Below are 25,061 nucleotides of genomic sequence, written 5' to 3'. Positions count from 1 at the left end.
AATGACAGAGCACTTCATGCTTTGTCAAGAGGTTTGCTATCAGCTAGTGGTGGTGGACAGGTCTCAGGGTATCCCCAACGACTGTGTTCACTCTTTCCTAACACATCTTCCCGCAGGAAGCAGCACACAGGATGGCTGCCAGTGTCGGACCCCCCATCTCCCTCCCCTTCAGCCCTGCCTGCAGCGAGGTGTTGGGGCACCTGCCAGATTCACCACGCCCATCACTAGCACAAAAACAAACATAGAAGAGAAATAGTTAAAAATTACCACTAATACACCATTAGTGACAAGCTTTTCAGGAGGGACTGGACTGAAAGAGAGGAAAAAAAACGCAATCAGAACTCATATGACCTAAATACGTCCTTAAATGAACACCAAGGCATAACATTTTCCTTAAAGGTTGCCTTGACAGCATAGTCTCAAATATGTCACTGATTTTTAATTTTGGGAGACATCTGAAATGTGGCTTTCTTATTTTTTTAATGATAATGGTAAACAATAGTAGTAACAAGCACAGTGGCTGTGGTTCTTATCATCCTTCTCCCTCTTCCAGTGAATAATGGGATAAATTATTATCCAGGATGATTCTTGGTAGATAAGGAACACAGTGTGTTAGCCAATATGCAACTAATTTGATAAACACCAGCTGTTGCTGTGATGCTGAGCATTTTAAACTGTATTATAGTAAATGTGTTTGACGGCTTGCTTTTGCAAAGTACAGTTCTTCAGTCCCATATGGGTTTTACTCACATGCTCTCCGATGTAAACTCAACCTCCAGCATCTCTTGCGTCTGTAAAAGATTAATTCATTATAAGCATGTGAATTCATTTTCTTTCTCACTAGCTGTGGTTGTCAATGATTATTCTGGCTCCTGAAACAGCTCTTAAAATCAAATTTCCCTCCTACTCTAGGGTATGCTCAGATGACTGAAAGCTCTGAGCTTCGTTAACCATCAGTCCTCAGGCTGACTGCAGTTGTCCATTTGGTGGTGACGCAAAGTAAAATGGTCACATAGGCAATCCCCAGTCTTAAGCCTGCAATAACTGTTGGCTTAAAACTTTCTAAAGCCTTGTTTTTCCCATGTAATGTTATCAGAAGACTGATACTGCTGGATAGCAGAAGGCATTCTCAATTCTTCAGATCGAAAGGACTCCTGTAATACAGACAATACATCACCCTGTCACCAGACAAGTTAATATAGACTGCCTGCCGATATCACCATAGAGCTGAATACCAACACATACCCTATAAGAAAAGTCAGTGAAACAGCATATCTATAAAAGTATCTAAATGGGACATCCAGAGCCCATGTTGAAGTCATCACGTATGCATTCAGGCACACTGAAGTAATGAGGTAGTTACAGTAATTGGCCATCAATGGGTTTTAGCATCCCAGCATGGATCTTTGTGTTATATTCAGGTATACACAAAAGAATTACAGAGCAGGGTATCAGTTTTTAAGTGAATACTCCAACATCTGTGCCAGAGTATGCCCAAACTCACAAGTGCTGGTCCCAGGAAAAGAAATTCTAACAGAGAAACTTTGTGCCAGGGTGATTAAGTCTTTTATCTCCAACAAAACCTATTTAAGCAACAGAGTCAAGAAAAAGAAAAAAAAGGAAATTCTGGTGTCCGAAAAACCCTGCTAAGAAGTTTGAGGAGCTAATAAAATCCTTCCAGATTATGCCTAAGGTAGGGAGGTAAACCTTGTCCACTTTGCTGAATAAGGTTTGGAAGGTATTTTACAGGATACGTGAAGTGCAAACCAATAAGAAATAAACCCTCCCACCTACAATTGCTTTACAAGAAGTTATTTAGGAGGTAATACCAAAAATGTATTTCCTTCCTGTGGCCAAGGCAGTTTTATTCCTCACCTTTGGATTTAGCTGAAAAGTCAAACGAACAGTTTCTCCAAGCTGGATTTTAGCAACATCAAAGAGGACAGTGAAGAGGAGGTCATCTTTAGTGATTGCATTTTCATCATAGATTTTTAGCTCAAGAATATTCTGTGAACAGAGGTACAGGATTACGAACATCTCTATTTTGAGACCTTACGGAGGCACAAGATGACGTGCTCAGCATGTTAAGTAAGACAGAGAAAGGATGAGGAGAAGCGAGAGAGCATGCACAACCTTTTCATCCACACAGAGTTGAAGAAATGTATTCTGAACCTAAAGTAGTTGAGTTTGTTGCTGATTTTCCCCTGCAGAGTTATTTGAATGACAAAGGTTAGTAGAATCTTTGAATGTATAGCTCCCATATTGAAAAACGTGTTTGACCTCTAATTTGGTTTGAGGTCGCCACTTTTCCCTGAATTGTAGGAAACCATCTAGCGGTCAGGACTTTATTGTTATTGGTGAAAAAAAAAAAAATCCTTGAATATAAGCAGTGATTAAAATATGTTAAGGAAGTGCCATATAACTACTGCATGGTTGCATAATTATATCCTGTAAATTATTAAACAGATCACATGGAGATAATTACCATGGAATCTACAAAAACTGATATGTTTTTGTTAAACTGGTGACAAAATGCACAGAAAGCAGGAGAACAAAGGCCTGTTTCCATCGGATTATATCCTACGCCTCTCAGTCTCCTCTTCCTTCCTCCCACTGCACAAATCTCCTCCTCTGTCTCCTCTGTCACCTGCCTGTTTGGATGGACAGGAGATTGTTTGGAGATTGCTGAGCAAATTAACATTAATGGCTGTTTTCTCAGTGGGGAGATAATTCAGGCCTCTCCCCATATATTCAGCAACTCATTTTCATGTAACTTACAGGGACCTCTTAGCTCAGAGATTCTTACTTATCCATCAGATTTAACTGAAACTTGCTAAGAGGTTTGCTGCTTGTTAAAGACACATAGATAGGCTCATGGTCTCACAAACACAGGCACAAAAAAGAGTGAGCACGTGAGCTTTGTTGCCTTAAAAGTTCATAGTGCATCACAGGAAGGTCCATAACTAAATCTGACAAGTGATTGAATATACAAATATACTGAAAGGAAGATGATCCAGAATCCAAGTATTCAATTTTGACATCCATCATTTCTGTAAGAAACCAGCAAGTGAGAGACGGCAAGCTGTAGTGAACGTGAGTTTGCCGTTTGCTGTCAGAAGACAAAGGCTGCTGCCCTTTAAGACTGTATGCGTAAATGCAACACACTGTGCTTCAGACAGAAAAACAATTCTGTTTGGGGCTGACAGGGGCAGCAGTGGGTTCCTGCCCACCCGCCTGCTAAGAGAAACGTACTGACAAGAGGCAGAGAGAAGCAGTCACAGCAACTTGGTTTACAGGCCAGCCATAAATAGCCTGTAAAGGGTTATGGAAGGTGATAAATGGGATATGCTTAAAAGCAATAGTTTGCAGTTTGTAGAAGACAGGTTTACGCTGAAGAGCAGATCAGTTTTCCTAGCTGCGATACTGCAACAGACTGTCCTTATTTGACTAAAACAGCTGACTTATTTGCTTAGTGACCGATCGATTTGAAGTCCCTCGGTCACTCCCAGCTAGCCAGGAGGGGCATGCACAGGGTGCTGGCTGGCTAAGGGAAATGACTGGTGCACCCCTGGGGTGCTGTGTGGGCAGCAGCTGGGGCTCTCTGGGCAGTCCACCGTTTCTACCTGCTCCTGACAGAGGATATGAGCAGCATCGCTGGGAGCCAGGTGCCAAACAGAGCCGGCCCTCGGTGGGGCTGCATGCCACCAGCTCCGGGCAGGGTGGCCCTCCTGCAGCTGGGGGAGCGCTGCCCCCAGCACCAGCCCGGGAAATGCTTTGTCAGACGTTCATCAAAACAGTTGCCTCTCAGTAAACGTTCCCATTCCTGATGGGAATCAGCCCGACATACCCAAACAAGTTTTTCTCTTCCACAGTGACTGTATTATATGATTTTACTGAGCTCTGGCTCCCATGATTTAGCAAGATGAATACCTCCAGGATACACAGGACAGGCGAGGAGAAAATAACCAGACCAGCAGACTGTGGCTCTGCTCAGAGGGTAATGAGCAGAGCAATTGCAGTGTATGCAGAGAAACCTGTGAGAGCCTTAACTTAAGCTGTTGAGCCCAGAAAGCAGCGAGGCAGCAGTGATATACATGCCAGAGCACTTTGGTTGTCCCAAATCCCCAGGACACATTTTGTGCACCCCACACTGAAGCCACAGCAACCACCACTGCTGTTGCCACACACTGAAAATTACTGGGGCTAATGCCACGTGTCTTGTCTTCTGCTGCAAACTTACTGCAAAGTAAACATAAGGTCTTCCCAAATACTACTCCATGAAGGACTAGTTCAAGCAGCTTCCTGTGGCCAAGATATTTTTTTCAGCAGTTACACGTGGTATTGCAGTTTTGAAAGACCTGTCAGCCACAAACCATTGCAAGGAGTAGGTGTTCTGGTGCAAGAGTTGCAGATCAATGGGTGTTTGTTCCCATGCTGCAATGTTTGTCCCTTGCCTTTTGCCTCCCTAATAAACCTGCAAGGCTCATTAAAATTGTGCCTCACTGGTATTTTGAATGAAGTTGGAATTTTTTTAGGTCTGCAGGGAAAGCACTGGATGTAAGCCACAGATGGGCAGACGTGTTACAGCCAAAAGCCATACCAAACAGGACCAGTACCACCTAACCCTGTGGAAGGAAGCCTGAGAACTTGTATCATGGACAACTTCTGCAGACAAAGGCAAGAAGGATTGTTCACTGGAGACCCTGTGGTGTAGCAACACTTTGAGCTATTCTGAATGCTCTTTTGGAGGAGTTTACAGATGCTCAAGAAAGCTGGGGGACTGGCCTGCTGATTTGGTACCTGGCAGAAGTCCTCTTGTCCTGCTCTGCCACCAGCACTAGGAAATAAAGGGTGCAAGTTGTAAAGCAGAGTTTTATTGCCCTAGGTGTGAAGTAAGCTCGGTTTACTTGGCCTATCACTGATCTTTGTGGATTTCTGGACTCTGATGCTGAGGCTGTCTTTTGGAGGAAGTGGATAGGGGGACTTGCAAATCTTCTTAAGTTCTAATATTTATCATCATAGGAAAAGCTCAGCTGGTCTTCTTTTGCAAACTTTAACATGCTGTTTTGTGATTTTTTTTCTTATTGCAGGTCGTTCCAAAGGAATAGTAAAAAAGTACAGCACTGTGATGCTTCCACTACTTAGCTCATACATGTCTTCTATGCTGTTCAATTTACTCTGAAATTCTCACCTTTACTCTCAAAAAGCAGTGATTAAAAAAAAAAAAAAAGAAGAAAAGGAAGAAGAAAAAGTGAAAAGTAATAGAACATTATATGAATATTTGTGAAATATCTTGGCTATCTTTTATGTTACTCCACATCCCCTTACCCACATCCTTGTAGTCCCTCACACATATTTATTTTATGGTACCCTACATACCAATCACACGATGAGATCTCTGCCCCAAAAGAATAACAAATGCACTCTGCATCTTACTTTTACTTGGCTCTGGATCCTGAAGCAAAATGTTTCATTCCACACTGGATCTTTGCAGTTCTTGATGGTTTTGGTCCGGACAGTCTCAGGGGAAGCAGTGGGCAAGGACAGGCTTACATAGCAATCAGTTTGACTAACTGTATTTGAAAAGATATATTGTAACTAACAAATTACTATAAATATCTTAGAACATAGCCTTATAGCACTGTATAGAACAGCAAGCTGCAAAAAAGAGATATTGTTTCTATTACTTTTCTTCCAGGTCCTTATTCAACAGCACTCATTCCTATTTGTTCCCCCCTGCAGGTGGGAGCTCTGGTCATTAATGGAGATTCAAAGAAGCCACTGCAATAAAGATAACTGGTAAGAAAAAATCATGCAGAGCTAGTTTTACTTAATAAAACCCATTATTGGTATGTCCCCTGTTTGTTGCAAATCAACAGATTTCTGTGATGGAGGAGAAAAAGGTTTACATTTTAAGAGAAAAAAAGGTAAAATACTTATTTAACTCTTTGAGTATTGAGACAAGGGGCTAACTTTTTCCTTCGCTCTTGAGAGGGGAACAGAAGAGCTAAGGAGGGTCTGGGAATGAAGGATCTTTCCCTTCTGGTCTGCTGCCTCCACATAGCTGTAGCCCATGTAATGAGCCGACTGTCTTACCCAACATGCGGTCACATCCCTTCACCATCCACAAATATGCAAAAATAGCAATGCACTTTTATCTTACTCATTTAAACTCTGAGCCTTGATAGCGAGGAAACTTCTAATTTCTGAGAAAGGTGTTAATGTAAAACAAGGTTGCACAGTTAGCTACAAGTATGGCATTAAATCTTCATAATACACAGGGGCTGCTTTGGGGTGGGCTCCCAGGAACCACCCCCACCGCCAAGCTCCCCCCCCAGCCGGGGGAGCACAGCTATGCCAGGCACCGCCGCAGGGTGTTGAGGAGTTGCCTCTCAGGGATTGCCAGAGTTTTTGGGTGAGAGGCAGGCTGGGTACTTGTATGTCTGTGCAACTAACTTTCCTTTTGTGTGCTAACCTGATGTATGTAGAGTATTTGGTGGTTAGGATTCTCTCTGATACTGCTAAGAAGATGATGGAGTTTTTAGCAGGGAGCAGCGCTGGGCATCTGCTCCTAAGTGCATGAAAGGGTTGCTATCTCATGAACCTGTGGTAATAAACCCTCACTGAAAATACAGTGAAAAGTGGTGGGACTCGCTCTCTCTACACTGTCATTCACCCTTTCCAACCCTCCCAACTGGAGCAAATCTGCTGTCCTTCAGTCCTGTACACTGTTTGCACTTATTTTTAGACAATGGACATTTCATTTGTCTGCAACTACAGCGGTCTCTAATGTCTCCAGCTCTAAGAACTTGTTTTGTAATCACACTAACAGGTCAGATTTGGGTGTAATAACAGACAGTTTGGTACTGTGGGATACATGCTGAGAGGCAGCATGACCAAGCGGGTAACCTGCTGGAAAAGGTCTCATGACACATTGGCTCCAGTCCCAGCTCTGGTCCAGGCTGCTAAGTCACTCTGGGCAATTGCTTTCATTTAAATTTATCTTGCTTCTCTATCTGCATTTCCCCATCAATAAAACAGCGATAACGATCCTTTCCTCTTTTGTAATCTGCTTTGGCATCCCATCATTAAAAGCATTATACAAAAAATAACTACTATTATTAATATTTCCACATGACCCACAAGAAGAGCACCTTATCGGTAATCATGTTTTTCTTTCTCTAGCAGTCTCTCGGTTCTCATTCTACACTTTCTTTAAACTTGTGGTGTAACCCGTGTGGCAATGAATAGGTGTTGCTTAAAGCAATTTGTGCAATCAGGTTATATATGATTTATCTTTCAAGTCTTCTGGTACTGTCTGAACGTGAAACATCTTCCAGTTTTCAGCATGCATTTGATAGTTTCTCCCTTACTGTCCATAGCAGGGAAGAAATTACTTTAATATCGCAAATGCAGATGTCTATAATTCTTGTAAGTAGGATATTTTTAGACTTATTACTGTAATTTTAAAATACAGAATATGTGCAATGTACCTGTAGATAACAATTTACTGGTAAAAGAGCTTATAAAACAATTTCTTTAGCTCTCTCCCCCACAATATTTTCTACAATTCTTCCATTGATTTTTAACATTTGAAACAGATATTAACTTTGCATAGTTACTTCCTCAGATGGTGCCAGAGAAGCAGATAAGAGTGAGAATACCTGTTTCTTCAGCAACTGTATCTGACAGTCACGGACTACTGATACATGTGTGGTTTAGAGAATTTGTTCATTTATGGTCTGGTATATATCTTTGTTGTACATACTAGCTATTAATCCTGATTTAGAAGACAGGCAATTGATATTTTCAGAGTATCAAAGAAGCTCTAAACTTGTGACTTACAATCTTGATCTAGATAGAGCTGTGGCAGCTGTTCAGTCCTCTGAACACAATAGACCTATACCCAACTTGAGAAGTTAGTCCAGTCTTTAGCAAGGCTGTTCACCCTTAATGAGAGCAACAACAAAGTCCCCCAACCTGATGAGCCACATGTAACACCAGCTCAGTTAGCAACCAGCAAGGCCTCAGTCTCAACGTAGCCCAAGACAAGCATGCAAATAGAATAGAATAGAATAGAATCATTTAGGATGGAAAGGACCTTTAAGATTATCAAGTCCAACTGTTAACCTAGCGCTGCCAAGTCCACCACTAAACCATATCCCTAACCACCACATCTACATGTCTTTTAAATACCTCCAGGGATGGTGACTCCACCATTTCCCTGGGCAGCCTGTTCCAATGCTTGACAACCCTTTAGGTGAAGAAATTTTCCTAATATCCAATCAAAACCTCCCCTAGTGCAACTTGAGGCTGATAGATGCAGATAGAGACAAAGATATTTGAATCTGAAAACAAGCAATTACAGCCGGGCCACGGCATGAAGAATAACAAATTATGCCCCAGAACTATAATGTTGCAGGACTTACCTGGTAACTTATACATACAACACAGATTTAGATAAATTTTGGACCAGATCCCAAATACACAATGTTAAACATAAGTGCAGGTGATGAGATTTATCACTGAGATCTCTTTATACACTCCCAGCACTGGACAGGAGCAAGTGGACGCTCAGTGTCTTCCATGTTCCAGTTCTCTTCCAGTCTCTACCTCCCTCCAACGTAAAAGACTTTGACTGTTACCAGCTATTAAAATTAAACATGTCCAGATTGAAGAGGATTGACTTAGACGGTGTGGCATATGAGAAAGAGCTGAAAGAACTGAGTTTGCTAATTCAACAACAACAACAAAGACTGTCAAATAACATGGTAATAGTCAGTTCTGTAATGTCCAAATGATTGATACAAAGAGGACAATGATCAGTGGCTCTGTGTGGCCAGAGGGAAATAAACAAAGACAAATATTAGGAAAACTGCTCCAGCTCTAAGAGAGTTAGCTCTAGCGAGAGAGATTTTATAAATTTTCTAGGTAACTCATTTCAGAGGGTACTGGTACCCAGAAATGTAACAAAGAGTGACAGATAAGGTAAACTTGATCCTGCTTCAGGAGAAGAGGACCAGCCCAGGTGAACCTACAAGGTGTCATATGGAATTGCTGCCACGTGATGCCCATGTTTATGCTGGAAGGCAATAAACAGGATAATCATGTCACGTCAATTACATTGCACGGAAACCAACTAACCGGTCTCCCTGCCAGCCTTGGCTGTCAGGAAAGGAAGTGATAGGACACCCTTACACTGTACACCAGCCCAGATCAATTCCCAGATATCTGGGCGCAGTCTCCAAAACAATTGCAAACCTCCTTCTTTGACACATGTAAAGTAAGTCTGTAAGTTCATTGGAAAAGTTGCCACCTTTCCTTTCCAAAAACATGCAGGGTCCACGTAACAAGGCCTAAATCCATACCTAGGGCCTCCATACCTCATCCCAATACAATTGTCAAAAGGAAACAATACAAAAAGCAACACAATATAATGCAGAGATGCCCACAGACAGCTGTGTTACAACTTCTACCATCCACCCCAACTCCTCCATGAAGCAACAGGGGATAAATTATATTAACTAAGTGGCATTTTGGGTATGTGTAGCTGTTCTTGGAAGATTTGTTCATGCTAACAGAGGCACAGATGTCATTAGATCACCCTTATATATGCTCTCTTTTGGTAAAGTGGAACTAGAAATCATGTATTTCCATAGGTATGCCTGTTTTTCGACTTGTCATAAGCATTGCCGCTATTTCACTCTTCCCACTCTCAGAGTGTCAGCCAGTAGGAACGAAAAAGCCACATATTTTTGGCTAAGAGGTATTATTAAGAGGTTAAACTTCCTTTGTTCCACCTCAGACCCTCTTGCAGTGATATGTGGTGCAATCTCATATCTATCAATGGAAAATATTTTTTCAAAAGTTCTTTCATTTCCATTTAAAAATAAACTAACCGAAAATTGGCCAGACATTGACTCTGTTGGTATTTAGAACTGCTGGGCATCTGAAGAAACCATTATCAGCGGGAAACATCATGGAAACAGACTTGGAAACAGGCTGCAAGCAGTACACAGAAGTGCCTCGGATTTCAAACAAAATGGGAGTGGGAACAAAATCATATACCAGAAGCAGCTGAACCAACAGATTAACACTCACAAATTTTCTTTCTTCTGAAAATATTCCCAAGAATGTTATTCAACCAGTAAGGGAATAGAAACAAAAATGTTTTTAACGTGCAGCTAACTAATATATTTTTTGCCTTAAACATCATTATTTTGACTCAGAAATGCCTCTGACATGCTTTATGAAAACATGTGGTTACGGTACTTTTTCTCATATTCTCCTCCAGGAGGATTTTTCTGAAAAAGCAGGAGCACTACATGATTATATCATGGGAGATGTAATCTTGTGCAGGAACTGAGGCTAAGCTGCAGCACTAACAGTACACTGCAGCAGTAATTCCAATTTGAATTTTTTAATTGAGATTCAGAGTTTTGAAATCAAAACTTTGCTACTAAATGACAAACTTTATGGCAGTTCTCCTAGGGAGGGACACTCCTCCTAGATATCTTTTTTGCAAGTAAAATTTGGTGCTGAATGGGAAGCTACCAAAAAAGCTGTAGCTCAGTATGATAGCAAAGACAAGGTCAGCTGATTGGCATGAGGTGTTTTTCTTTCACTGGGTTTGGAGTTTCTGAAAACCAGAAAGTGCTTGCAAATATGATGAGTGAGGTTAAAAATATCCCAAAGTCTCATAGGAAGCAGCTAGCACTGCTAATCTGTAGGAGTTTACTGTAGATTCTGTACACATAAATAAAAATAGATACCTGTAGATGTTATTTGTTTTTTATGGTGGGGATGGAAAAGTTATGCTAAGGAAATAGCATGGAAATAATAAGGTACATTGCTATAACTAAGTAACAAAAGTGCAATGTCACCTCATTGCCTCACATGACGGTTTGCAGCAGCCAATATGAAGGTAAAGACGTCAATGCTGATGAGTTAATTTCATAAGAAAAATACCTTAACATACTGGAACAACTCACTGGAAGCAAGAGTGTTTACACCACAATGTAAATGGGTCTTTGTGTGCCTGAGAATTCAGCCCAAAGCCTGTAAATGTCAGTCACCATTTTGGGAACTAAATTTTGGACCTACAGGGCATAACACACAGGTGAAGATTACAGTTTGATTGTTTTGGTTTATTTGTTAAAGAGAGAGTTCATTCAGCCTAGATTAAAAGCTTACATTGCAGCAATGGTTCATCCTGACATGAATATTGCGAGTTGGCTGCGTTGCCAATATGCACTTTGCTTTTTGCAGCCAAGTCTTCAGATTTTATACGTCTGTTCTACAAAGATGTCACCATCAGTTTCTTTCACATCAAAGTAAGCCACAGATAAACACACAGCCTCCAGACTGTCTTTTATCACAAGACTACAATTAATCCTATTTTCACAGAGCTCATATTCTACCTGGAGTCCTCAAGGACTCCCAGCTGTTCTAGCACTCTACAGCAACTTTCCTGCGAGTAAGAATGAATGGAAGCAGTAAGAATTGATATATCTGACTTACAAGCAGCATTTATACCCAAGACCCCTTTTGTCTAGTTTTCATTCTTGAACTGAAAGGGAACTCTTTAAAAAAGGGTAGTCAAGACTGGTCCTGAACAAATAGGAAAAGGTGAATACCTTTGCCAGGCAGACATTCAAAAAGGTTGCCAATTTAATAGCAGAATCAATGCAAACACCAGCACCAACATTTGTGAGTGAATCTTACTTTTAACTTTCACTGGCTACTACTGCAGCACTTTTTATTGGCTCCTGCTGAGGATACAGCTGTACAAAGTGCCCAGGAGAGAAGCCATAGTCTCACGTGGACACCCTCACCTATCTTTTCAGCAACGTGGACTATCACAGCCGTGTTAAATCTAGCTCTCTACTTTACATTGGCCTCCCACATAATAGCAAATCACATCTGGGTTCTTGGTCCTTATCTACAAGGTAATCAATGTCCTCGGTTCAGCAGAAAGGTTGCCCGAAGCTCCGCTCTGGACACCATCGCTGATAAAGGTCCTCAAGCTCTGTGAATCTCGCCTTGGGCAAGGCTTTCCCTGGCACTGCTCTGAGTCTTCAGAATAAACCTCCATGGGGACTAAGACATACCACAGGCCTTATCACACTGTGCTTTTAGCGTACAGCTCACCTCAGCAGCACTCATCTAGACGTGTGTGAAAGAGCACTAAGAGAGCACAGACGCATAAAGCAAAACAGGTCTCTGCTCAGAGGGTACGGGAAAGAATGAATCACTGATTAGAGATATCAGTCACACTACTTAATGCATAACTGGATGAACTGCAGGTACTGCTGTCTTGATGAAACCGGAACAACCAGGACAGAACTAGAATAGGTTCTTTAACAGTGTGTATAAGAAAATCTATTGGGAATCAATGAACAAAAATGCATTTTAAAGTATTTTTCACAGTAAAATACCGAAGATGAGGAGTTGTACCTTCTTCTCGTCATCAAAGGAATACCTCAAAAATCCTGAAGCAACAAGAAAATGTCTGTATGAATCTTCATATTCTTTATGAACTTCTTTGAATCTCCCACACATAACCACTAATAGGTCCTGTAAACACAGATCTGCTGATACTCAGTTTGTGGTTACTGTTCAGTGTCAAGCAAAGTATACTTTGATCTTAAACTCAATACATGCTTGTGCAATAGTAAGCAGGATATAGAGTAAAATATGGTCCTTATCAAGGATGATCAAAAATGCCAAGGTACAATAACTTTTAAGAAGATGTGGGAGACTCTAAGCAAGGGAAAAGGCAATGCTCATCTTAGTCTCATAAGTGCTGAGAAGATGTTACACAGCTCAGCCTGAAGAAATTTGTAAATATAGAAAGCCTATTCAGAAATTAAAGCACATACTTCATCATCATTATCTGTGTACAACTGCTGAAGTTGTTCACATACATTTGAAATGCTAGTCTTGTGCTGCCTGTGTTATTCATTAGCACAGCACTTCATGAAATGCATCTCAGCTCTTGCAGAAACCTCCATCCAGGCCTGCTGGAACTTTCCGAGTGCAACCTAGGAAGTCACGTCCTGAGCAGAGTCTGCCACTGTCTTTTAACTCTGCAAGCCAAATGGCAGAGGAGGAGTGAAGGATCATGAATCGCTACATGGACCTGTGTCCTCTCAAAGCACTATGTGGTTCTACATTGCTGCCATCGTCGCCTACTCATTCCAGCCTCTCTTCTCCACCCAAGCTTCTCCCATGTTCATTTCCATTGCCTCCGCCCTTTTCAAACCTGTTTTAAACCAGGTTTTGACATTTTAAAAAATTATAAAACATTTGAAAACCTGTTTCAACCACTTGTTAATTAGAAGCCTCCTCAAAACAAGAGAATAATGAAGTCTACCAGGAACATGTAGTACCATCACAAAAAGCTTTAAAGATCATCCCTGTTCAGTGAAGGACAACAGCTGCAATACCACCCGTGCTGGTATGGTATTAGAGCACGGTAGCTGCTCTCACCTTTGCCTTTGAGACAGAGATGAGCCCAACATTTACCTAAAGTTGTTTACTCCTTTTACTAGTCCTTCAGCCAGTAATCAGTTCATCATCCTAATGCCCCTGTGGGGCTGCTAATGCCCTTGCTGCAATCCTTGCTTTAGAGATGAGGAATTAAGGTTTTGAGGAAACTTATTTTCTCCAAGGTTACGCCAGGAGTCTGGGGGAAGTCATGGGGGAACATCGCACATAATACCTTTAACCGCCAGAAAGAACTTTCTATTCTTGCACACAGAAGTATACAGAAGCCAGCATGGCCGCAAGAAGATGCATGTGTACCTACGTACAATCCATTGATACCTAGCAGTAGAGATGCAATTATTCCCACAGCTATAAGGAGGTGCCCTGATCAAGATCCCTAAACAAATAACATATTAATGAGCTCCTTGATTATACACAGCATGGTCCTTTTTAGTGGCAGCTTATGATACTAGAAGGCACAGCACAGGCTTTTCGTCTCCACACTTCTTACCATGTATACAATACAATACAATTGCACACAATACAATATACACTACACAATACACTCTATCATGGCGTTTCTGCCAACAATACTTTAAAGACTTGGGAAAGGGAAAAACCTCAAAATAATCTCTTAGACTAGAGAGCACAAAATGTGTGATCTGAGGGAAACTAGGTTTTTGCATGAGTTTAGATGGTAGCAATGAACTGAGGAAGAGTGGGAGCAGAGCAGGATAACATAAGTGGATAAAACCAAACAGAAGATTGAATGGAAAGAAGCAGACGTTGTTAACAACTGCAACTGTGAAGTTGATTCACATGATATTCATTGAGATTATCCATTAATTTGTTACTCATATTATTAACTGTGGTTATGACTTTGTTATGATGAACATCAGTCTGGGCCAGGGCTCCATTTTGGCAGGTACCTTAGTAGTTATGCAATTAGCTCTTGATCTTGATCTAACCAGCTTACAAAAACAGTCAGAAAAGCCCCACTTCAGGATATGACATCATAGGGAGGAGCTTCTGGTGATTAACAGGTGTTTTATACCTGTTTGTTTCAGTTTCTTAACCTCACTTGTTTCAGTGAGGAAATTCTTGTTTACAGGCCTTGTTGCAACTTGGCAGCTACCCACATAACTACTTCTCTGTCCCTGTGCAGATTCCTATCACCAAGCGTTTGTCCTGGGCTGCTTTTAGGATTTCTCTCCGTTAATGCAAACGCAACTGTGCTGGTTTTGGCTGGGATAGAGTTCATTTTCTTCCTAGTAGCTGGTATAGTACTGTGTTTTGGATTTAGGATGAGAATAATGTTGATAACACACTGATGTTTTAGTTGTTAGAATGTGCTGGGTTTGGATGGGATAGAGTTAATTTCTTCACAGAAGCTGGTATGGGGCCATGTTTGGGATTTGTGCTGGAAACAGAGTTGATAACACAGGGATGTTTTCGTTCCTGCTGAGCAGTGCTTACACAGAGTCAAGGCCTTTTCTGCTCCTCACCCCACCCCACCAGCGAGCAGGCTGGGGGTGCACAAGGAGTGGGGAAACGGCTGGGACAGCTGAGCCCAACTGACCAAAGGGATATCCCATACCATATGACATCATGCTCAGCGTATAAAGCTGGGGGACGTTCGGAGTGATGGCATTTGTCTTCCCAAGTCACCGTTACGTGTGATGGACCCCTGCTTTCCTTGGCTGAACACCTGCCTGCCGATGGGAAGTGGTGAATGAATGTGAAACAGCGTGGCCAGCAGGAGTAGGGAGGTGATCGTGCCCCTGTACTCGGCACTGGTGAGGCCGCACCTCGAATACTGTGTTCAGTTTTGGGCCCCTCACTACAAGAAAGACATGGAGGTGTTGGAGCGCGTCCAGAGGAGGGCAACGAAGCTGGTGAAGGGCCTGGAGCACAAGTCTTATGAGGAGCGGCTGAGGGAACTGGGGTTGTTTAGCCTGGAGAAGAGGAGGCTGAGGGGAGACCTCATCGCGCTCTACAACTACCTGAAAGGAGGGTGTAGCGAGGTGGGTGTTGGTCTCTTCTCCCAAGTAACTAGCGATAGGACAAGAGGAAATGGCCTCAAGTTGCGCCAAGGGAGGTTTAGATTGAACATTAGGAAAAATTTCTTTACTGAAAGAGTGGTCAGGCCTTGGAACAGGCTGCCCAGGGAAGTGGTGGAGTCACCATCCCTGGAGGTATTTAAAAGACGTGTAGATGAGGCCCTTAGGGACATGGTGTAGTGGGCATGGTGGTGTTGGGTTGACGGTTGGACACGATGATCTTAGAGGTCTTTTCCAACCTGTATGATTCTATGATTCTATGATTCTATGACATGGAAACCAAAGGCTGGACAAAGGCTGTTGCTGATACATAGAGTTTATGTAGGTTTGAGAGGAAACTGGATGTGCTGCTGCATTCACAGAAAAACTATATTTGGCCTGGGAAATTACCAGCTCTGAAGTGATCGAATGCTGGGAGAGCACATCGTACAGAGAGCACTATATGCTTTTGCCCTACTCTCATACTCCTCCCCAAGCACCTGCCTCTGGCCGCTCTCAAACACGGGGCAGGAGAGACATTCGGGCTGATCCAGCACAGCTGTTCTTGTGTCCCTGTGCACTGCAATGGGGATGCAGGAACGTGGAGAGCCCAGTCACCTCAGCTTGTGACTCTTGCTCCTGATGCTGCCAATGGCTCCCTGTTTTGCCTATGCCTCAGGCCAGCCTGGTTGGATGACCAATTTTCAGACTATGGGCAGTTAAACACTTCTCTCCAAAATCTCCTCATACCGTCCTGTACAGTTGCAGAGAAACAGCACCATCCAGGCAGTGAATCCAGATTTTGCAGGACTGGTGGATGCATTTATGAAAGTTTGTGACAGCCACAAAGGTTCCGCAGTTTTAAAGCAAGAAACAGCTGCAGTCATGCAGCTGTTAATGATAAGTTTTCTGCCGTTTTTGGAATAAATACAAGGGGGCAGTTGTCTTTGTGTAAGAGTTAACCATAACTAATGTGCAGAAAAGGCCTCCTCAGACCAGCCTGAAAAGGGCCAGTTTTTCTCAAGTAGGCATTTCCCCCCAAGGCAAAGAAGAGAAAAAAGAAGCATGTGTAACTATTTAATTAGCAATATAAGTATATAGACCTCCCTAAAGAATAACACCCTGAAACTGGGCTTGGTGTTTTCCTATGACTGAGAAAGAGCATCTGGGTTCCTGTCCAGTGCAAAGTGAACTGAAAGATATCAAAGTAAAATCCCTTATTGGCCTCCAAGTGCCAAGCATTTTGGGTATGGCAATAAAATGTAAACACTACTTTTGACTCAGGAGCCAGATATCTGAGCCACAGACCTCACGAACTGCAGATCTCTCAGGAGAGCGGAGCAGGGAAAAGCATGCCTTGGTGTTTGCCCTGCCCAAAAGCATTTATTATATGTCAGTTCTGGGGACATACTGTCAATTTGGATGAACCTTTGGACCGGTCTGGTATCACTGTTCTTATGACTTTTAACAGGGAAAATTTAGCCAAACTCAAACTTGCCCAGAAATTGCAACAGCAGTGTCCTGGGAATGATATGTACAACTCAGATTGTAGTTGACTGATAACCTACATAATGTAGGAGCAAATCCTTCTGATTCATGAGTAAGCCTTATTTGTATCAGATTTCAACACACATTAGTAGCCTAATTCTTGTCATTATGCTCACACCATGTACAAATACAATCTTTTGTCTGACACAAAGGGAAAAGGTCAGGAGATCATGATTATAGATGATTGCCACAGCTATCCTATAATAAAAAACCCAGGTCCTATATTATATGACATGTGCAAGGTCTAAGGAGGCATGGACACTGGGGTTGTGGGTAGCAGTCCTTCTGTACAAGGAGGACACTTTAGCTGCGCACTGCCACAGCTGGAGAAAAGCAAAGCATACTCATCTTTGACAGGCGGTCTTCCAAAAACCACCGCTTGGTCTAATCAGACTCTGACTCCAGCAAAGCACTGACAGCTCTTTGCAGTTTGAACTATTTCTGTGCTCTCTTTCAGCTCTCTGTCCTCATCTCTGTCTCTCTTAACAGCTTTAAGTTGTACAGAAATAGTGGCTAAAACAAATAACTATGAGTGGGAAATACAACAAATTCTCCTCCTCCTCAAATATATTTTGAGCTAAATATATTTCAAATATTTACAAATATTTGAATAAGCACATGAATTACATGACAAATACATTCCCATAAAAATATTTTTTTAAAAAATTATTTTTGAGCAAAGACTAATTTTAGGAAGGTAAATATCTACAGAAATACAGATATGTAGGCCTAACTAGTTACCTTTACTTTCTTCTTAAATCATTGTGGCTACATCCAAGAGACTCTATTCGTGTGCAATAAAATGCATAGATTAGGATTCCCCAATTTGCTTTCAAAGTCTCCACTTGTCTCACTGCCCATAAATGCACTTCAGCCTAAACCACTCTGAACTTGGTGTAGACTACAAAGTGAACTTTGCTGTACATGTCAATACCTTTCTCTTCCATGGCAGAGGTTTTTAACAGGTGCCTTTGGATCTCTTCCTCTGAGGAATTCTCTCATTGTTTAGGTATTAAAACCTCTCTGCACAACATTTTTGTCAAGAATGGAAGGGCTGCCAATAAAGGTTCCTACGACATTCTCACACTGTTTTTCTAATTCAATTTAATGCTTCTTAACACAGTCTCATTTCTTGTGATGTGTATCACACCACCAGGCATGGATCCACTAACAAAATTCAGTGCTCTGAGAGAGCATAAAACGTGGTGCTCTTGCACGACAAAGAAAGGCAACTGGGATGGGGCACGGACGAGGCTGCTTCTCTCAAACCCTGACACATAGCAGTGCTTCTTTTGGCTCTTGCCAGCAAAGACCTTCCTCCACATCTGGCTTTGGAAGCAAATCTCCAGTGATACAGCTTCACACCTACAATCAGGCAGTCAAACCTCTGCTCAAAATGAAGATACGGGATAAAGACCAACAAAAGATAAAGAGCTAAGATAAATAGCTATAGATTTCTGGAAGTTCTTTGCTCCTTAAGAATGTAAAGGCTGTCATTTCCAATCACTATAAAATGCTGAGAGAGAAATAAACATCCCCGATTTTAAGGCCAAAGGCAGATTACCAGGTTATCAACTCTGTAGGTGGGTATCTTGAGGCTATTGGCTGTCAGGGCAATTTAGGCGTTCCCTTAGGCTGGTATCATTTATGCCAAAAAACAGCTGAGCTGACATTAAAAAGACAGAGAGAGAACCATCCTTTCATTCTTCTCTGAAGGTGTACTGTTTTCAGGAAAATTCCTGTGCTAGGCTCAACAATAGAAAAGCAAGAATTGAATCTCTATGGAGGGAAATGCTCTTGCTGAGTTCACTTGGTCTTACTTAATATGAGAAAGTACGTATTCACTTCCTTTCCATTGCGTTCCTGCCTTGTTCTTTCTCTCTGAGGCAGATATTTGAGTTGACCTTCAGCTCGCTTTCTCCTACCTAAGTAACTGCTGAGATTCCCTCTCTTCAATTCTACTTCCACCTGTTCCACCAAGTCCCCAGAAACATTTCAATAGTACTGGTTTTGCCTTGAAAGCCTGGTATTTCAAATACGTTTCAGTAAACACCTGACAGAAAAAAAGTTGTCAATAAGCTCTATAATGCTCCTCCTCTTTTTTTTTTTTTTTTTTTTTAAGCAAACAGAAATTCTGAGGTGCCTGTATGTATTTCTACTGTCTGCAAAAAACAGACAGGTACAGAAGATGGTACCAAAGGTCCCATGTTACCCCACAGGCTCTGGCAGCCACTCGACGTCAGTGCTGGCATTTTTGTCGAGAAGCAGAGGTGCAGCCTGCATTGCAGCACATCAAAAACTGCAACTGAGGATTAACAGCTGAAATTGTTCAGCAAAACTGGCTCTGAAGCTTGTTAGCAGTTAAGACACTTCACAGTATACCATAGTAGACATTAGATATTTCCACTAATAGTAACATTCTGTAAGCTGGAAGATATTGTTTATACAAAAGTGTATTCTAAGAATAGTCCGAATTCAAATATGCATCAACATTTGAAACCATGGTGACAGTTCATGCACAGATACAAGTTACAGTGCTTGCTTATGCTCTTCGCTTTTCAGAACTACTGGGAACCGCAAGGAAAGACTGTGATACTCACACAGATCTGCCTTTCTCAGATTTCTCATTCTTACGATTTTAACAGAGAGTGAGCAGCACGGGCATTCTTCACTCTGCAGGAAAATGACAAAGTTATTACTTGCATGAATAATAAGTTGTTTATGCTTCATAAAACATGCCCTCCCCTAAGTGCGTGTTGCAATTTTCAAATGCAGCAAAATTGGAAGATTAACTACTTGCACTGCTTTGGAAGTTAAAACCATGTCTATGTAGAGTTAAAAAAAAGAGGCAGAAAAAGAGGAAATGTTCCTCTGTCTATGTAGGCTATTGATAGGACAAATAACAGTAGAGTGGATAGCACAGTAAAATGGTTTTAAATAAAATTAATCCTTGCATTACATGACAGGATATTTTAATTTAAAAGAAATCTTTATCAATAATTAAGCTGGAAAAATAATCTAGCAAAGAATGAGTGTGCATGAGAAACCCCTCCATAAAACACCTGTAGACAAAAACAAAATAAATTTTCCATTCTCTTGAACAGTTGAACTTTCACATGGAAAGCAGATAATATAATTTAGTAAAAATTACAACCTTCCATTTGAAATCTTTATCAGGAACTGCTCCCAGAAATGGTGGAGAGCAAATACATGAAAGGCTGTGAAGTGTTCAGCTATCGTGGTCAGGGAGAAGAAAATGAGGGGATACAAATAACTGTTAGGAGACAGAAACAATCTGTGGTAAAATGTATAATCATGATGCTGTAGATTTCAATGTCTTGTTCAAAAGAATCATGGCCCCAGAGGAAAATGAAACTGTTCGATGAGGCACCACCAGCACAAATGCAGCAGAATCTGCACAAAAGAAAACAGCTTCGGAAGAGATGCTAACGAAACTTCCCCATCCAAACCAGATGCTGGATATTTGCAAAAAGGATCATTAGCTGAAACGTCAAGCACAGAAGGAAAGACACAACCCAAACAAATTATTAATTCTTGCAGATTTTAGTACCTGAAACTTTAGCTATTGCTCCACTGGAAGTCATTACCTAATCCCTCTCCCGCTCTCCACTAGCAAAATTACTCCATTAAATCCTTCAGGGGGATTATGTCACTTCTCTTATTTTTTCCAGTTAGGAATTGACCCAGCTAAGAAGCTGGATGCAAACTCCCCTACCACTCTTGAGTTACGACTTTGGTCCGTATTTTATGGCTCACTCCAAAACAGAAGGGCATGTTTTAGTGTCTTCCATCTGGATTCAGGTTCTGGCTGGAACATTTATCCTGCCCCCCATCACCAAGAAACCTCTGCTTTTACTCTTTCTCATGAGGCTGCTTCAGTGGTTAAGGGCAGGGGGATGAGGAGAGAGGACAGTCCCATTCCTTGCTTTGTACACTTAGTTTCCACACAAAGACCATTGTCAGACTGTTCATTACTCTCCTCTCCTTTCAAAAGGAGGAACCTGTAGACCCTGAGTGTTTCCTTAAACAGTTTGGTTAGACATGCACGCTTTTTATTTGTTAAGCCATGGGGATCCCACATTTGAGGTGTCCAAGCACCAGTGCACACTTATGCTAAGACACATCCATGTTATGGAGAGAAGCTCTATAATCTCCATTTGACAGCAGGGGAAGCAGGGCACAGAATGGTTTGATAACTTGCTTATAGTCAAACAGCAGGTTTATTTCAGAGCCGAGGAGAGGACAGAGCGTGTGACTCCCCGTGGATCACTCACTGCAGCTGAGCTTTCCTCCACCACCAAAAGTGCCTCCACAGGGCAGACAATATCAGCAAAGCTATCAGTCAGCCTGACATAAATAAGTAAATACATACATGAATTTGGACTAACAGTTCCCAAGTCCTCTTCTAGGCACCAGAATCCCAATCACAAACCCACCTCAGGTCATCTTCAGCTTCTAATGAATTATGGTCCGAATTGCCTCCTCTTACCTCACGAGCACTCCAGTATGATCCCATCGTGCTCCCAGCTGCATACAAGTCAGACACAGATGTCACTTCAGCATGAGAGGCAACAGCAAGCGACTCCGACTCGCGAAGTACCTCTGCAAACTTTAAGGAGGCACTTGCTGAGGAGCAAGTGGCTTATCCATGCCCCACCTTCCTCATTGCCTGAAAGGGAAAGTATGAAGAGAGAAGGGGAGGGATATTTGAGGTGTGTGTTGGGGGAAGGCTGTACACACCAAAGTGCCAAGAGTTATTAGCTATTTAAGATAAGGGAGTGATAACACACAGCACTTACGCATGGATACCTATGACCTGGCAGCCTAAGCAATGCACAAATCAGAGAAGATAATAGCAGCTACCTGTAGGCTGGAGGAAAACAGAGCTCTACAGCACCCCAATCAACAGCCAAAAGTATTGTGGACAAAATAACTTTGAAAGACCTTGTATTTCAAAAAAAAATTATTTATTTTCCTTTTCTTGGAGGTAGGGGGGGTTGAGTTACTTGCTGGTAGATGTTTCCCCACTTTCATTCATATACTTGTCAGGTGGATATACATTTTCCTGCTTTCAGAACCCTTCCACAAACACAAAACTTCTGAATAAATCAAGACAAAAAGAACAAATTCTCCTCCAAATTAGGGCATACATTGATTCTTTTTAAATGCTAACATCTAGATGTCTTAAACACGATGCAGTGTCATCAAATTATGATATAAAAATTGCACAAAACTTTTCCATTTTCTGGCATAAAACGGTGCAGCAGCAGATACGCAGGTGAATAGCTCTTGCACAGGTCCAGCGGCTAACATGCCCAGCTGTCTGATATGAAATGACTGCTTGAGAGCTGCAGGAGGTGACACTATACACTCACAGTACCCATGACCTGTCTTCCCCTTCTACACACGTATCAGGAAAATGCATAATAAAGAGAGTCAGTTCTGGCCTTACAACTTTTCACTGAATGAAAATTACTTTCATCATCAATGATTTTAGGATTAGGGATCTACCCTCAATACTCTTCTGACGAAGATGTGAAGTCACACAAGATGACATTCCCATTAACGTTGTGTCTGGCAAAAAAAAAGACCCCGAATCAGACAAGCAGCTTTGGCCATTTGTCCCAAAACTGAGAAAACTGGTCTGAAAGTGGCTAAACTGGGACTGTTTTGTTAGCTTCTGTAGAGACTGAACTGATGTTTCCCGAGCCGTTCCCCTGAGAAAGTCCGACCTGGGGATGAAGGGCTATGGTAGCATCAAGACTATGGAAGATGATGTCTGCCCACAGGGGAAAAAAAACCCACCAAACTCAACAAAACACAACTCTAACTAAACAACACTGAGGAGCATCTAGTTGAGGTAGAGAAAGAGGTAGGAAATGGCCCTGAAAACAGCTGAGAAACAACTACTTCTTGAATAACTCTAGGAAAGAAAAAGGGAGGACTGATCTCCAGGCCTCTATCACCTCACCTACCCAAGGGGACCTCTTACGGGAGTTTCCTCCACAGCAAGTGCTGCAGAGCATGGCGCTGGAGGGAGCCTCCCAGACACTGGCTGTCAAGTGCCTCTGCTAGAAGAGGACCTAGTAGTAGTCCCAGCACAGGCGTCTGAGACAAGACACTTCATGTGAACGTACAGCAAATGGAGAACCCAGTGACCCAAAACGTTGTGCCAATGTCTGAGAAACTTCTATTTGGTTTGGTTCAGATAGTCTGAGATTTTAGGGTGCATCACAAATTCTGACAAGGGACATGCAGAAGGTGGAGCAGGCTGTAGGAGGAATCCTCAGACAACTGTTTCCCTTGTCTCAGAAATATGTGTCTTCTGACCAGTCTGAGGCTGGTAAAACCAGGAAGGAGCAGGTGCTCACTGTTTACTATCAAAAAGTCCACAGGCAAAGTCAAGCAGAGTGTCTCATCCTGATAAAACAAATCCCCGAAGAGGAACAATGGCTGAAAGCGAAACTGAACCAGAGCACCTCAGGGAGCCCACGGGCTTTGCAAAGCTGATGCAATACCCAGGTCTTTGCGGTAAGAGGAGGACTCTGACAAACATGACGACACCCTCCCTGGCAGACATTAAGGATTCAGTCACGATGCCCATTTTGACAGTTCAGATACCTTATTTGAAGCTTATCAGTGGCTCCTCATATAAAAAAGTAGACAGCATTTCAGAAGATAAGGTTGAAATTGTCTATGTACCTTATTGGGAAATTTGTGGAGAGAAAAGACTCTTCTATAGCTCTTGCCTACTGCTTTTAGGCCAGGCTACACGAGGAGGTGAGGCACTTCTGTGAGTCTCATCCTGGCTGGCCTTTGACAAACTCCCAGCTGCCAGCACCTGCCTTTCTTTCACAACGCTTCTGTGGGACTGTCACCAAAAAGACAGCAAAAAACAACTTCTTAACCAGCTCCAGTTCTAGAAAAGACTACCTGTCTTTCTCCAGTAACTCGCCTCTGAGGAAGAATTCACAGAAATTCACAGAAACAGAAGCTACACGTGTCTCTCTGCTGGACCTTTCTTGGCCTTTAGTGTGTTTGAGTAGGTTCCCTTCTCCTCAAAACACCTGGGGGTTTGGTTTTGTTTTGTTGGTTTTTTTTTTTCATCCAAACAGTTAATATTTTTCCATAACATCTGAAAAATTGTCCAAAAGGGCAAAGGATTTAGTTATGAAATGTCTCATTAGCTGAAGAGGAAGAAAAGTAAGGTATTTATTCTGCTATATATCCATGTTCAGGCATGCAATGATGGTTGATCAACATCCATGCTTTGGTGGACAAGACTCTTGCTTCTTGGGAATGACAGACGATTGTTTCCTGCGTTACAAACTGGTCTCCTGTACAGTTTGAAGAGGAGTGCTGCTTTTTCTTAATGGGTTGCTCATCAGGTCCTTTACCAGATGTGTGCACACATCGTTTAGTGCATTCCCAGGATGGACATTTCTTCTTCTGTTGTTTTGCAACCGCACTGGTGTTTGAGAGCTGTTATGTTTTTGTGCTATGTGCATATAAATCAGCTTTTTCCCCTCAGCCACTGCACTTCAATGTACTTGTCAAATAACTAGATAGCCTGTGGCAATCATATCACCTTAATTTGCACTAGCATACCTAGCAGCTGTATTTTACCTTTTATGGTTGTTTAACTGCTGTGATGCAGTGAACAGAATATTGGTACCTTACTCCATTTCTCCAGTGTGATTCTGTGTGGAATTACCATACATCCTGCAATCCCCTTCACGTGCTCTTTCAGTAATATTTCAGTTCACTACATTGAACAAGCCCCAGATGATGTTGAAGCAAAAATGCATTTCAGGGAGAGAACGGCAGCACACGCACATGATCAGAGACAGAACACAGTTGATTGTGAGAGGAAATGGCAATGGTCCTTCAAAACAAATTCATAAGTTTGATTTAATTTATAAGAATAGATGTCATCAAAAACCTAAAAGGCCACCATCCATGCAT

General features: G+C 42.0%; 1 protein-coding gene across 1 annotated transcript in view; it reads right to left on the bottom strand.

Annotated features, from left to right (window-relative positions):
* Positions 1-21,612, bottom strand: part of LOC142083051 (cytosolic phospholipase A2 epsilon-like) — a 34,366-nt gene extending 12,754 nt beyond the window's left edge. Inside the window, exons 1-6 of the mRNA XM_075152088.1 lie at positions 21,586-21,612; positions 19,676-19,748; positions 5,437-5,573; positions 1,876-2,007; positions 751-791; positions 268-310 (exon numbers count right to left, since the gene is read on the bottom strand). Of these exons, the coding sequence (XP_075008189.1) occupies positions 268-310; positions 751-791; positions 1,876-2,007; positions 5,437-5,573; positions 19,676-19,748; positions 21,586-21,612 (453 nt within the window). The remainder of the gene's footprint in view (positions 1-267; positions 311-750; positions 792-1,875; positions 2,008-5,436; positions 5,574-19,675; positions 19,749-21,585) is intronic.
* Positions 21,613-25,061: the final 3,449 nt, after the last annotated feature.

This window comes from Calonectris borealis, chromosome 5, assembly GCF_964195595.1.
Source record: "Calonectris borealis chromosome 5, bCalBor7.hap1.2, whole genome shotgun sequence".
In the NCBI taxonomy this organism is placed as follows: domain Eukaryota; kingdom Metazoa; phylum Chordata; class Aves; order Procellariiformes; family Procellariidae; genus Calonectris; species Calonectris borealis.
This window is presented reverse-complemented; position numbering and strand designations above follow the sequence as displayed.